General features: G+C 37.5%; 1 protein-coding gene across 1 annotated transcript in view; it reads right to left on the minus strand.

The window, feature by feature from the left end:
* Positions 1-2,597: 2,597 nt before the first annotated feature.
* CLEC2L (C-type lectin domain family 2 member L) overlaps positions 2,598-15,881 on the minus strand; it is a 28,396-nt gene continuing 15,112 nt past the window's right edge. Inside the window, exons 3-5 of the mRNA XM_051963547.1 lie at positions 10,191-10,357; positions 9,006-9,106; positions 2,598-3,768 (exon numbers count right to left, since the gene is read on the minus strand). Of these exons, the coding sequence (XP_051819507.1) occupies positions 3,657-3,768; positions 9,006-9,106; positions 10,191-10,357 (380 nt within the window). The 3' untranslated portion in view covers positions 2,598-3,656. The remainder of the gene's footprint in view (positions 3,769-9,005; positions 9,107-10,190; positions 10,358-15,881) is intronic.

A 15,881-nucleotide genomic window follows, 5' to 3' on the forward strand; every position in this document is an offset into this window, starting at 1 on the left:
CTGAGAGGGAGCTTCCTCTGTATTCACAAGAAGGACGAGTTGTCACCCTAAAGCTTATAGCTTTCTTGGACTGAATTTGGGGGCCCAGTCCATGCTGGACTCCCAAACTTCCATCTTTGAAGGGGTTGAGAGGAAATAGCAAAGTATGCTTAAAGTCATGGACCTTAGAAAGAACTTGTGTTTAATGTATTTTCTTGATACTACAATGTTTCCTATTAGAGTTAAATATTCTAGCTCTCGCTACTATAATATGAGGTCGTGTGATTCATCTTGATTGGTCTAAAAGGAGATTCATTGGGTAGGAGGTTCTGTTAGTACTGTTACTGTTAGTAATTTTAGATCCCTTATTCCAATATTTGCGACATTATGATATAGTAGAAAGAGATTTGTGGCCATAGGATGTAGATTCAAACCTTACTTCTGCCACTTACTACCTCTGAGACTGTGGGCAAGTTATTTAACCTCAATTTCTTCATTTCTACAATGAGGAGGATGGATTAAGTGACCTAAAGTCCCTTCTAGCTCTGAATTTATTGATTCTATTTATGATCCTGGACACAATTAAATTTGTCAGCTACATAAATCTTATTTCAACATTAATTCCCTTAACCACATCATCACTCTATTACACAGTACCTTACAGACGTCCTAATTTTTAAAAAGGGAAAAAAAAACCCTACTACCTAATGTTTTTGCCAAAAAACCAAAAATCTTTTACCAGCATAATATAGCAATTTCAGCTTTTGACCCAGTAAATGTTCTGACAGGGAGACAGGATCTAGTTTGTGGCTGGGCACAATCTCTGAAAATGAGCTATGGGCTATATATAACCATAGGCCATGCAGGCTGTCCCACAATCCTACTTTTACCCACTCTTGTGTGAAGATGAGAAATCAAAATTACTAACTCTTCTCATTGTTCCATAGTCAGTAAGGAAGGTGTGGGGACACAGCAATATCCCTCTGAGACCTAGTTTTCCTTATCTGTAAAGTGAAGATTTGGAACTGCTTGCTCTCTAATGATCCTACAATAAAGGTAAATTTCTCCAGGATCATGCAAGTAAATGGTAGAAAAGGCTTCCTCAAGTTTTCTGATTCCCCAGATGAATATCCTACTTCCTGTGACCACTACAAATTTCTCCCCATGGGCTGCTTATATAAAAGTATAATGATGGGGTTTCATTGATCATCCCATTATACTTAAAAGATTACCTTTGTTAGGTAAATACATGTACTGACTGATTAAAACAATTTATCACAACTGAGTGTAAATAGGATCTGTAAACTCCTCGAATCAATCAAAGCCATTGCATGAGACACTTGATCACATGAACTGTGTATAAAAAGGTGGAGTTATTTCAGAATCAGAGATTGAGAGGGTCTGGAAGCTGAGACAAATGATAGGGCTAAGTTGTGGAAAAGAAAAGAAATATTGAGGAAAGCCATCAACCCTATGGGGATTTCAGAGCAAAAGACAGCTTGAATCTGCTACCGGAAATAGCAGAAGGACCAGTTTTATCCCCCTATTAAAGGATGGAGGAAAATGCCAAGAAAAAGGTTGGTTCTATCCCCAATTTCCCTAGTAGATCCTATCTATCCACAAACACTATAATAAAATCGATTGCTTTGTTATTCAGACATTTCTGGCTACCCGAATTTTGCCTCACCTACAGAACTAAGTAGAGTTTAGATACAAGTATAAATTAAGGCAGACAATTCCAATAGATTTGTTTTGGAGAGAGCCATCTGCATCCAGAAAGAGCTCTATGGGAACTGAATATGGAAAACATAGCATTTTCACCTTTTTTTGTTATTGTTTGCTTGCTTTTTTTCTTTCTCATTTTTCCCCTTTTTGATCTGATTTTTCTTGAACAGCATGATAAATGTAGAAATATGTTTAAAAGAATTGCATTGCAATTGATATGGGATTACTTGTCATCTAGGGGAGGAAGGGTGCAAGAAAGGAAGGGAGAAAATTTTAGAGCAAAGATTTTGCAAGAGTGAATGTTGAAAACTATTGTTGTGTGAAAAATAAAAAGCTAATATTTTTAACATGTAAAATTAAAATTAATTAATTAAGGCAGAGATCTATGTCTCTGCTTAAATATTAGGAATCTTCTTAACTGAAAGCTCATAACAACTGTGATTATACTTTTTGTCTAAATTTATTGATTTTGTTATTCAGTTCCATCTGATTCTTCATGACCCCAGTTGAGGTTTTCTTGGCAAAGATACTGGAGTGGTTTGCTATTTCTTTCTCCAGCCCATTGTACAGATGAGAAAACTGAGGCAAACAGGGTGAAGTGACCTTGCCCAGTCACACAGCTAGTTAATGTCTAAGTCCCAAGAAGACTCTCAGGGAGTCTTCCTAACCTCAGACCAGCATTCTATTTGCTGCACCATTTAAAATAAACTCCCTAAGTCCCTAGAGGGGGGCACCACATAGAGATCAGGAATATTGTATTTTCCCTAAGCTTAAAACAAGCTAAATACTATAATAAAGGGTTACATATGTCAATAAGGAACTAGGCTTCCAAGGAGCCTTTGGAGTGAATTCAAGTACCCACAAATCTAAAGCAGAAAAGATAGACACAAATGTTTTCTCTAGGGGAGTTTGTGGTCTTTATTCCATTAGTAATCAGTACACCATTCATAGATACAATCAGGGAGCCTGCCAGAGGAGCAGTAAGGAAGCAGAAGGGGAGGCAAAGCAAGGGGCTGAGAGTGGACCTCCCCTGGACCGCGGGGGGCTTTTTCTACATGATGGGTAGGAACCTTCCCTCTCATTATGATGAGACAGAAATGGTTGGAGTGGGGAAGTGGGTTGTGACTCGGGGAAGGCTGGTGTGTGCTCCCCGTTGTATTGTTATTTTTGACAGTTGTTATTTTTCTATAAGCACCAGTACTACTGTGTTGTGCAATAAAAACGCTCCAAAGCAGGTATCAAGACAGTGTCACTGGACAAAGGCAGCTCGCTCTAAACTGAGTCCTCTGAGGCAAGTCTCGAAGCTGACATTGGAAAGAGCAACCTGGGAGGACAAGGTCTCCTGACCACAACTAGAAAGTGCAAAAATCCAGGGGGCTGGAAAGACAGTGATTATAATCAGCAAGAGGAGGATTAAGTATTTCCAAAGAATAATATCAATACTTTTCTTTTCCAAAAAAAAAAAAAAGTCAAAAACTAGTGGGAATAAGGTAAAATTCAGTGATTCCAAAATGTCAGAAAAGTTTGATCAAGTAAAATAAGTAGATTTCCAGTGGAGAGAAGCTACCTGATTTCATGGAACTATAGTTAATGTAGGAGTTGCGTATGTGGAGGGGATGTTGATGTTGATGGTAAATATTCGCTTTGTTATCCCTCACTGCCTGCAACAGTCATACATGGCGCCCAGGTGAGGGAGGCATTTTGTGTGCTAGTTAGCCAAAGGGGAGGGCAGAGGCAGCCAGGCTACACAGTCCGTCTAGGATGGCACAGCGAGTTGATGGGATATGTGCAAAGGAAGGAACCAGGAGCCCAGAACTGAGACCTGGGGATAACATACTATGATCTCACAGCTGCGGGGCTGGCGGAGAAAACTTCCAGCGTCCGTGGCTCAGAGAGAGAGCTGGGCCAAGGCGAGGGAGAGGCCCGTGCTGGCCGGCTTCTCACGCCCCTCCTCACGTGTAAGCCATCTTACTGCACACCCAGGGCCGCGTCATCAGGCAATCTGACGTGACAAGTCTCGTGGGTTCCACAAAGACACACTCTCCGTGACCCGAGACGGAGAACCTATGGTAGGGAAGAGGGAAACTCAATGGATCTTAAACATATAATAATTGGAACACAATGTTTTTCAAGGATCAATGTTGAAAAATTTATCCTTGCATGTGTTTTGAAAATTAAAAACTTCAATAAATTAAAAAAAGAATAAATTAGTGCTAAAAAATAAAACAGAAAACTAATAAACATCAAAAATGCCACCAAAAAAAGAATGTTAGGGCTAAAAAATAGAACAAAAAAAAACCCATATAATAAACATCAGAAATGCCATCAACAAAAGAATAAATTGGTGCTTAAAAAAACTTATGATAAGACATCAGAAATGCCACCATAGATATGTACTGGACAAATAATGGGCACTAAATAAATGCCCTATCTATCCATCATCTACCAGGTGATAGTATAATAATTTATCTCTGAAGGGGATGCTTGTTTTGTAGGAAAACAAAGTAGTTTCCATCCAGAATCAGAATGGGGTATGTAGAGTATGATAAGGTAGGTAAGAAAATGAAGGGGACAACATTTATTAAAAGCCACGTATATAACTTATATTTTAATATTATGTCGGATCACTTGCCATCTAGGAGAGAGTGTGGGGGAAGGAGGGAAAATTTGGAACACAGGGTTTTACAGGGGTCAGTATTGAAAAATTATCCATGCATATGTTTTGAGAATAAAAAACTTTAATAAAAAATTTTTTAAAGCCACTTGCATGGTAGGCATTGTGCTAAGCACTTTGGAAGTAATATCTCATTTGATCCTTACAACAACTTTTGTAAGGGAGGTGCTATTATCATAATCCCCATTTTACAGTTGAAGAAATTGAGGCAGAAGGACTAAATAACTAGCCCAAGTCACACAGCTAATTAGTATCTGAGATGAGATTTTATACTCAGGTCTTCCTGAGGGTAAGCAACTGCCCAGGATATAACATGGAGGAGAAGGAGAAGAAATACATAGGAGAATGTTTAACACATATTGGATTACATACCATACCATAAAGCAGGGGTGCTCAAACTTTTTAAATAGAGGGCCAGTTCACTGTCCCTCAGACTGTTGGAGGGCCAGACTATAGTAAAAACAAAAACTTTGTTTTGTGGGCCTTTAAATAAAGAAACTTCATAGCCCTGGGTGAGGGGGATAAACGTCCTCAGCTGCCGCATTTGGCCCTCAGGCAGAAGCTTGAGGACCCCTGATCTAGAAGATGTGGAAGGAATGGGGACTGGAACACAAGGTTTTTCAAGAGTCAATGTTAAAAAAATTATCCTTGCATATGTTTTGAAAATAAAAAACTTCAATAAAAAAAAAAAGAAAGAAATACATAGGAGAGATGCTTTGTTAATGTTTTTCTTTCTGTTCCAGAAACATTTCATCCATGTTGGGGAATCCCTACTGTAGAAACTACTCCATGATGAAGATGGGCAACTTGGTTGCTATTGACAACCTTAGAGAATTGCCCGGGATACATAAATGATAAGTAAATGAATTTTCCCAGGTTATATGGCCAATACTTGTCAAAAACAGGATTTGAATCCAAGTCTTCCTGATTACCCAACTGGCCGCCTCTCCACTGCTTCTTTTTAAAGCATTCCTTTTTATAAATGTATGCATTTGGAATGCTAGAAAATTCCATTCTCCATGGCTCATTTATTTGGTCATGAATAAATGAATGAATGAATGCGCACATGAATGAGTACATGAATGCATGAGTGAATGAAAAAGCAGGTATTAAAGTGCTTACTTTGTGCTAAGTACTGTGCTGAGTGTTGGAAATATAAATGCGAAGGCAAAGGGAGTCCTTGCCCTCAAGAAGCTAACATCCTAATGAGGGAACCAACACAAACAAAGAAGGAGTGGCTAAGGAAGGGCACTTTGGGCCCAGTATTGAATGGGCCAAAGGGAAGTAGATTGATTAGCCCTATCTAGGGACAAATGTTGATCTGGATCACTGTCCATGGTTCTGGAACTATATTTCTGTCTTTATTTGTATTTGTATCCCCAGAATTAAGCAGTGTCTGGACATAAGAAGCTCCTAATAAATGATAAGTCAAATGTATCCTAGTGAAAACTCAAAGCCCCCCCATGGACATTGAGGTGCCATTTTGAAAATTTACCCAGGAAATGCAAATATTTCATTTCCCATTGTGACATTGCTTTCATGCATCAGAGATGGGCCTGAAGCAACCTTGACTTCCCTTTAGAAACTGTTAAGTCTGTCACCCAAGAATTCACCCAAGAATTTACCTAAATCCTAAAACTTATTTATTAACTTTTTCCAACAGAGAAAGATGTCTAGCATATTGGGTGACTCCTTCTTGGAAGGTTTATAAGACACAAAAGATAGGGATGGATAGAGAAGATCACAGTCCCGTCATGCTATTTTGGGGGATTGAAGTGGAAGGACACCCCTCTGGACCATGAGAAACATAATCTTGAAACCCTGTAGTCAAAAGTTTGTTACTAGCTCTTCACGCCCTAATACAGATGATATTTTTTAACCCCTAAAAAGCCTAAGACCTTGACAAATTGATAAACATAAATACTGTATATTATTACCTGTCTGGGAATGGCACCCTTAGTGTAATAACCTTTGCTGCTATCTAGGATGGAAATTCCTTTTAGTATGACAGATGTACCAGGGAACTTTTGATGTCTATTTTTCTTTTTCTATAAATATATGGCCCTGAAACTGCTCATCACTGACCCCTGGTCTTGGCAGGGCTCAGTCCTGGCCAGTGACAATAAACACTTAAATTTTCATTATTTTGGCTGTCCTGTATTTTCTCCCATTAGGATAAAAAGTTCTATAACCTTCCTACTGAGCAAATATAAGAGTATGGTACCTTTCAAGACCAAAAAAAAAAAAAAATCCCCCTAGTTGCTAGTACACTGTCCCTCTTAAATTATCATATATTTACTTATTATTTAGTTCATGTGTATTTCATTCATGGATTGTTCCCATTTAGGAAAATATCATCTCCCTGAGGGTAACTATTTTTTTCACTTTTTCTTTTTGTATTCCCAGCCTACCATCATGCCTTGCCCTAGCAGGCAATCAATAAATATTTTAATTAAATTATTTTTAATAAAGATGTTTAATTGAATGGAAGGAAGCAAGAATCTATTAAAAACCCTCTGGTTTAGGTAATGAGCTATGCCCTCCTTTGATCCTTAAAACCGTGGGAATTAATTGCTATTATTATCTCCATTTTACAGATAAACTGAGACAGAGATTAAGTAACCAATATCACATAGCTAATAAGCATCTGAGTTCATGATTTACCCTCACTTCTTGACTTCAGCATAGAATTCTATCTACTGGGCTATCTAGCTGCCTCAATTTATATCATCTCTAAAATAGGGCTACCTACAGGGTTGTTATGAATCCGAATGAGATAATGTATGCAATGTGCTTTGTAAACTATAAAATCTTTTGTAAACCTTGACTCTATGTAAACATTCTCTATTATTGGTTTCCTATTAGAAGCAGCTTATCTGTAGCTGTTCAGATTATTGCATTCACCAAGAAGATATAAGATGCTTAAGGGCAGGTAAACTGTTGTTGTTAATTTTAATTTATAATCCCCTAGTCCAGTGCCTGCACATGGGAGACTCTTAGCAAATGTTTCCTTGAATGATATTGAATAGAATTGAATAATCTGACCCTAAGCCGGAGTCTGGAAGAGGATCTTCCAGGATTTTGAGTCATCTGGCAAAGGTTAGCCTTAGAATATCAGACATGAAACTAGCCCATTGTGTGTGTAGGTGTGAACAGTGTATAGTGAAGTGGGTCAGTGATAGAAATATAGACTGTGGGCTTTCCAGAGCTTTCCTAGAGAAAGAACGGGAGTTGTTAAAGGAAGGTGCCCAAATTACCTAGTGTGGGTGGAAGTTCCAAGGTTCCTTAAGTCAAAGTGCTGAGATGATAAATTGGGAATATATTGTTTAGAAGAATTGCACATGTTTAACTTATGTTGGATTACTTGCAGTCTAAGGGAAGGAAATGGGAAAAAGGGAGGGAGAAAAATTGGAACGCAAGGTTTTACAAGGGTGAATGATGAAAACTATCTTTGCCTATATTTGGAAAAATAAAAAGTTATTATTATTAAAAAAAGAAGAGATATTGAGAACGAAGATGGCAACACAATGCCTAGAACAAAGCAGGTGCATTATAACTGTGTGTCATTTGATTAATTGAATAAATAGATGGTAGAGAAACATAATCTTTGATTTAGAGCTCAAAGATCATCTGGTCCACGTCTCTCATTTTCCAGATGAATGTTTATGTCCTCCCCAAACCAGACAAGTAGCAAGTGGTAAAGGCAGGGATGTGTCCCCCAGACCAAAGTTTGCACTACTATTATGGCAGTACATTGGCAAAGAAGAGAAAAAAGGAGAGTGGGAGAAAAGGAGCTGAAAAAGGAAAAGGAGATGAAGAAGCAGATAGAGCCAGTGGGAAAAGGTGGAGGAAGATAGAGGTGGCTCAGCTGAAGGTCAGCTGGAAAAGCATTCCTGCCGCTCAGCCAGGAATTAAGGGATTTAATGGAACCTCAAGATCCTTTCCCTTTTTTGATCATCTTCTCACCTCCTGATTGGCAACCCCCACACAATTTTTGCCATAACAAGGCTTAATGCCTTAATTTCTCCCATGTCCATTATCTCCTGTTTTTATAGTCTAATGATCTGAAGGTAAAATTGTCACCAGATGGCCTCCTAAATATAGTTCACAGGAACATAGGATTAGAGCTACAAAGAGTCTATCCCTCATTTTAAGATGAGGAGATTAAATGACTTGTCCAGGTTACACAGTTAATTAATATGACACAGTATAGAATGTTGGACCTAGAGTCAAGAAGACTTGAATTCAAATCCAGATACTACCTAGCTGTGTGACACTGGGCAAATCATTTAATCTCTATTGTAGTTTCCTCAACTATAAATTTGGGATAATAATACACCTACCTCCCAGTTTTGTTGTATCAAATCAAATGAGTTAAAATTTGTAAACTGCTCAGCACAGTGCCTGGCATATAGTAGGCATTTAATAAATGCTTGTTTCCTTCTCATTTCCTATTTCCAATTCGTGTCCCCACGTCATGCCTTACATTCTTATCCCCATCTCCCTTCTCTCCAAAGTCCAAACTTTCTTTCCCCAGAAATAGGGAATTCTGATTATTAACAGAGGATCATAAAGAAAGCATCTGTCCCACAATCTGCCATCAACAGTCAGAAGATTGAAAGCTTACTCATCCGGGTGAAATGGATCTCCATTGACCCAGTGGAATTCGTCGCCTACTCTCCTCAGGCCAATCCAGGGTTCCTTCCTGGTGAATTTGAACATAAATTCCTATGTCGAGAAAATAGATAGAAACTTGAGATCCAGGATATTACCATTTGATATTACCATGAGTCTCAGAACAAATAATAATCTTTGAGCCAAGATAGGATGACTATTGGTTACTGTCCCCAGTGAAGTGAAGATTCCGAGATGAAAGTTTCAAGCTGGATCCTATTACTATATAGAATAAGTTTTAAAATCTTAGACTTCCCCCCCAGAACGCTCTGTCTTGGCCATCTTCCCCTGTGCTCAAGAAATGTCATGTTGTTGTTCATTTATTTCAGTCATGTCTAACTCTCTGTGACTTCCTTTGGGGTTTTCTTGGCAAAGATGTGGAGTGTTTGCCATTTCCTTCTCCAGCTCATTTTACAGATGAGGAAACTGAGGCAAATAAGGCATATAATACCAAAGACCAAAAAAAAATTTGAGGAATATCTGTTATTTTGTACCTAATAATATATTATGTCAAACAATTTTTAAATCCTCAAATTTTGTTTATAAAATGGAAATAAATATGTTTGCATTGCCTACTTCACGGGACGGTTATAAGGAAAAGGCTTCACAAAACAATCAATAAGTATTTATTTCTAACCCACCTACTATGTTCTCAGTGCTATGCCCCTAAACACAGGGGCTCAGAAAGACACGTGATATTAATAATAATAATAATAATAATCTTGCTTCCAGGGAATTTACATGTAAGTTATTATTGTTAGTGTTTTGTTCTGTTTGTGCCTTTTACATATATGGTTTAAATTCATGGATCTTTCATTTCAAACCAAGAAGCCTACATTATTAAATTCTGTCCTGTGCTAACACTAATGACCAAGACCAAGACTTTATTAAAGCAATTAGTTTTACAAAAAAAAAGCATGAACAGAGAGTTGATTCCTGAATTTTCTTACTCTCTGAACTTCTCTGACCACACACAGAGAGGATTCCTATGGACCTAAACAAGCTTATGTAGGTTTTATGAACTCTTCTCCCTATTTGTCACTTAGATGACAAATACTTGGTTGCTAGGTTCCTATCCTGGAGAGAACCCAGATTTAGCAATTGGGACAAATGTCTCATTCAGGTGGGTCATGCTCACCAACTCCTTCTGGCTCTGGATCACAGTGAGGGATGCTTCATGCGTGTGACAGTACTGGCGCCCTGTGTTCCAATCCCTTGGTTCTTCAGAAAAGAAATAGCATTTCCTTCCATAGAGTAACCAATCTTCTGGGCATGGAGCATCACACTTGATACACCCTTTGGAAGCTGGTGGGAAAGAAAAGAGAGCCACTATAGGTCTTGCATGGATTTGGGGGGGGTGCAGTGAGTCTCCCATCCTAACTTAGTTCAGGGTTCCTTCTTTAGTTTTAGGGAAGAACAAATGGGCTATGACAGGTTGACATCTTATAGGTTTCTCAAGGAAATTTGGTCCCCGATAAAAGGCAGACTCTCTCTAATAGAAGCAACCCCGATCCAAGCATCATGTTGTTCAATTAATTTAGTCATATCTAACTCTTTGTGATCTCATTTGGAGTTTTCTTGGCCAAGCTCTACTTTGCCATTTCCTTCTCCAGCTCATTTTACAGATGAGTAAACTGAGGTAGACAAGGTGAAGTGACTTGCTCAGGACCACACAGCTAGGAAGTGTCTGAGGCTAGATTTTAATTCAGGAAGATGAGTGTTCCTGACTTCAGACCTGGCACTTTATCTACTACATCACTGCCCAGAGTCTCTAAAAATAGAAAAGTTCCTTAATAGTCATTTAAAATGATGGTGGTGGTGGTAGTGAACTTATATAGCATTGTTAAAGTTTGCAAAGAACTTTCCAGATATCTTATTTTTATTTTCCCAACAACCCTGTATGATAAATAAGCCCAATTTGAAAATGAGGAAATTGAGGCAGATAGAAGTTTAGTAATTGGCTTAGGGTCACACTGAGGCAGGATTAACATTCAGGTCTTCCTGTTTCTTGGTCCAGTGCTCTAATTTACTTCTATACTTAGCTGTTTATGTGTCCTTCATTACAACTTCCTTTCGCATGAAGCACCCCTCACAGATGGGGACCAAGCTTCTGTTTTAATACTCCCAGTGACTGGGAGTGTTTCTGTCTCTTCATGCAGCCTTGTCATGCTATGTATATTTGGACAGCTGTGATTGTTTTTAAAATCCCTTCTTGCCCTCAGCCACAGTGAGTTTCCCTTTAATTTCCACCCACTGGTCCTAATTTGCCTAATTCTGTCACAATCCTGCCATCTGAGGCACTATAAAGAAATGACTCTTCTATATCAGGGCTTTTAAAACTTTTTTTCATTCACAACCCTTTTTCACCTGAGAAATTTTTACATGACCCCAAGTATATAGGCATATAAAATACTGATATACCATAGGTATAAAGATGAATAAAATAAGCCTATAAATTTACAAATCAAACATTTACTGATAATAAATCATAAAAAATTATTTTTCAAATAATTCTTTGGTATAGATATAATTTTACCATTTATTACAGTTGAAAGCAAATGTATATATTAATGAGGTGGAAGTGCTTGTTTATTTTTATATAAAGAATTAAATATTAGAATATTTGACATCTTTTACTGTCACCAAATTTTTCATAACCCCCATATTCAGTTATGTGACCCATGATTTAAGAAGCTTTGCTGTGTATAATAGTCTTTCTGATATACAAAGACAGCTCCAAGATGCCTCTCCTTAAGTCAAAATGACAAGGCATACAAACAAAAAGCCCATTTGTCCAACTGGTAAACTAAGGGAGGAAATTGTAGGGTAGAAGGGGTTTTAAATGCTAGCATGTTCTGGGTTTCCCTGAGAGAAAAGTTGTACAAGAGGAGAAAAAAGAGGCAATTGGCATAAGAACAATGGGTAGGAAATGGAGAGCTAAAGGTTCTGATCCTGGTTCTCTTGGGGTTCATTTCTTTCATGTATGAAATAAGAGTAAGAAACTAAGTAATATTTCTAGTCTCTTCTAGATCTCATCTTCTAGTATCATTAGATTCTGTGAATCTAGTCATCTTTCTAATGTAAAAATACTCATTTCTTTCCAACATCCTTCATTATTACAATTTCTGCAATCCTCTCCACCCTTAACTTCTCAACTTTTCCTCCTGAGTAAAATAATGAGTAATAACCAATAATTTGAGAGAGATCCAGAGTTTCCTCTTTTTCTATAGTCCTCATTTCAAAGTTCAGTATCTTGAAGAGCATTACTGATAATGAAATTGAATTAACTCTACTCAATCTTGGTCAGACCTTATCCAATCTTACAAGGAATTTAAGATGAAACTCCCAGCTCTGCTCAGGCTTGAGTGTTCTTTCAATAAATTGCCCAAGGCTGGAGACAATTTAGAAGTAAATGACATAATCAAAGTTCAATAGGATAGGTCCAGCCTTTCCCTGTAATATTCATTCTCTCATTAGTTGTTAACCAATTAGAATTGATTGCCACCCTCAGGAAAATTCCTCTTCCAATGGTCACATAAGTGTAAGCCACTATCATGATTGTCTTTGATCTAAGAGAGAAATGGCCAAATGACCATCCTTTAATTAAAATGCTATATATATATATATAATGCATATTATCCAGCAGTTATGTTTCTTGAATGTTTAAACACCACAATCCCCCAAAACTCTCTCAGCACACTTCTATTTCCCATAAGTATGTTGATTAAGATAGTCAAGTGAGATACAAGAATATGTATAGAAACTGGACAACTATTTGGCATATTGTACAACTATTCATCATCTAAGGATTCACTATGATCCTCTCAACTGGCTCAAAAGTAGCATTGTCCCAGGATATGAGCGAATTCTATAAAAAGTCCTCTGTGAATTATTAAGAAAAATGTGAATTGCCTAGAAAATGACCTGGATTTTATATATGTGGTTTAAAAGGAAGATTAATCGAAGATAATCAAAGTATCAGTATTACCCAGGCAGTTAAACTATTCCCTAAAGAAATAGTTGGGAGGCTAGGTAGGTCAATGGATAGAACTCTGGGGCTTGGAATCAGGAGCATTCATCTTCCTGAATTCAAATCTGACCTCAGACGTTTACTAGGTGTGTGACTCTAAGAAAGTCATTTAATCGTGTTTGCCTCAGTTTTCGTATCTGTAATATCAACTAGAGAAAGAAATGGCAAATCACTCTGGTACCTCTGTCAAGAAAACCCTAAATGGACTCAAAAAGAGTTGGACAGGACTAAAATGAGTGAATGATTTTATATATATATACACATACATATATACATACACATATATATATGTGTGTGTGTATATATATATATATATATATTTTTAAAGTGCTCATCATGACATTGTAGGACAAGAGCCTGCCAAACACTTTCAAGTTACAATTCAGGTAACATCACATAGCTCTGACTAAAAATTTGACTAAAATTTAAGATGTGGAAAAAGAAAATCACATAAAATTCCAGATTATGAAGGAGTATCACCTTTCAAAAATTAGGCATTTGGAAACCGTTGAAGAAATGACTTAAAGAAAACAAGCTCAATTCATCTATTGACACTGAAAGAATTGAAAGCTACTCTGATCAGGTAATTTAGTATGTAAGTGAATGAAATGAAATGAAAGTTCAGGCTAAAAAGTGAAAGCTATTTCAAGAATTTATAGAAAAGATGTGAAATTAAGACAGAAGTGTAAAGATATGTCTCTTCATGAAATAAAAGCTCTTGAACAGGAAAAAAAAAATACCAGCTTCAATAACTGATAAAGTTAATGCATATGTTTGTGAGATTTTAATGGTTCCAGTTGACTGGATTTCACACACACTGGATTTCAAACTGAGACCCAAAAAATCTGAAACAGATGCTCCAAAGCAGCCAGCCTAACTTTCCACTCATAAAAAACTAAATTTAAAAGAAACATGCAAAGTTTTGACCTTTCATTGGCAAACAGCTATAGTGATTGCTGTTTTATGATGAAAAGGATTGATTCAGAGAAACTTGGGAAGATTTACATTAATTGATACAAAGTAGAGTGAGCAGAACCAGGAGAACAATCTATACAATAATTACAACATTGTAACCAATCTGGGTCAATTTTGACTTGGATCAAACCTGATTTGCCTCAGTTGCCTCATGGCTATTTCAGTATCTTTACCAAGAAGACCCCAAAAGGGGTTATGAAAAATTGAGTATGGCTGAAAAATAACTGAAACACATACTGACGATAGGCAGATTACTAAATTTCTTTTAACCTCAGATTTTTCATTTATCAAATGGGAATAATAATACCTTTAGCATTTACTTCAGAAGTATCATCTTCATGTCCTCATGCTGTAAAAGAAGATTATATGCAAAGTGTTTTGCAAACCTCAAAGTACTGTATGAATATTGTTGTTATCTGGTTCTCAATGTTCACAATGAGTTTGTGGCCAACTCCACATATTTCTTTTGGTTTTTTTGTTTGTTTGGGTTTTGTTTTTGTTTTTTTGTTTTTTTTTGGCTGAGGCAATTAGGGTTAAGTGACTTGCCCAGAGTCACACTGTTAGGAAGTGTTAAGTATCTGAGGGCAGATTTGAACTCAGGTCCTCCTGACTTCAGGGCTGGTGCTCTATCCACTGCACCACCTAGCTGCCCCCAACTCCATATATTTCTCACATGAATTCCTGTCAGAACAGGTCTACTTCATTCTATATATAAGCAATTTTTTCTTTCCAAACATTCCAGATTTTTATGTTTATCTCTATGAGAGGTAATTTTATCGGTTTCAGCCCATTATCACAGTCTAACAAAGTTATATTGCATTTGGGTTCTTTGGTGTATCATTGTAGACATTCCTACTTTGTATTCATCCACTGAATAGGGTCAAGGACTGAGTCCTTTGGTGCCCTACTACCAATCTTTTTCCAGGTTGACTGACATAGCAAACAATAATTTTTTATATTCAGAGAGCAAGGAATGCACCTAACCGGACTATATCATTTGTTGTTCTGTTGTGATGCTTCATGACCCCATTTGAGGTATTCTTAGCAAAGATCCAGGAGTAGTTTGTCATTTCTTTCTCCAGTTCATTTTACAGATGAGAAAACTGCGGCAAAGGGTTAAGTGACTTACAGAGGGGCACACTGCTAGTAAGTATCTGAGGCTGGATTTGAACCCATGAAGATGAGTCTTTCTGATTCCGAGCCTAATGCTCTCTCTATCCACGGTACCACTGTGCTACCTGAGCTATATCATTACCTGGTCCCATTTCATCATCTAGATAGACTTTGTCTATCAGATTCTTTGCTGAACTTAAGGTAACTATGACACCCACCAATCTAGCAACTCTTATGTACAATATAAATGAGGTTAATTTGCTGCTGCATATCTTGTGATCCCTCTTTCCTTTACCACATGTTTGTGAATGAGTGGCTCAATGACCAACCTTAGGTTTTTTCTTTGATCAATGCTGATTACCAATCTGTCATTTCTGCAGCTCCGTGGGGAAGAGGCAAGTCGCTGTTTTGAAGGCAAAAGCAGTGTACCAGTTGGGATGCCATCTTAAGATTGTGGGTACTACAGGAAGGAGAATTTCTTCTCCCACTGATGACCCTGCCCCTGGACTACTTCTCACATTAACTACATTCAGCCCTTATGGCCTCTCCCTCTGAGGAAGATGCAGTTTTTTCCAAGTTCATGGACACGTTGAAATCTGTCTATCTTTGGAGGTCTGTAGACTCCAGGCTAAGAACTCCTGAGCTAGATAATCATTAATGTCCTTCCAACTCTAAATATACAATTAGATTTTTGTATTTGGGGTTTTCTGA

The sequence above is a fragment of the Antechinus flavipes genome, chromosome 5 (assembly GCF_016432865.1).
Source record: "Antechinus flavipes isolate AdamAnt ecotype Samford, QLD, Australia chromosome 5, AdamAnt_v2, whole genome shotgun sequence".
In the NCBI taxonomy this organism is placed as follows: Eukaryota; Metazoa; Chordata; class Mammalia; order Dasyuromorphia; family Dasyuridae; genus Antechinus; species Antechinus flavipes.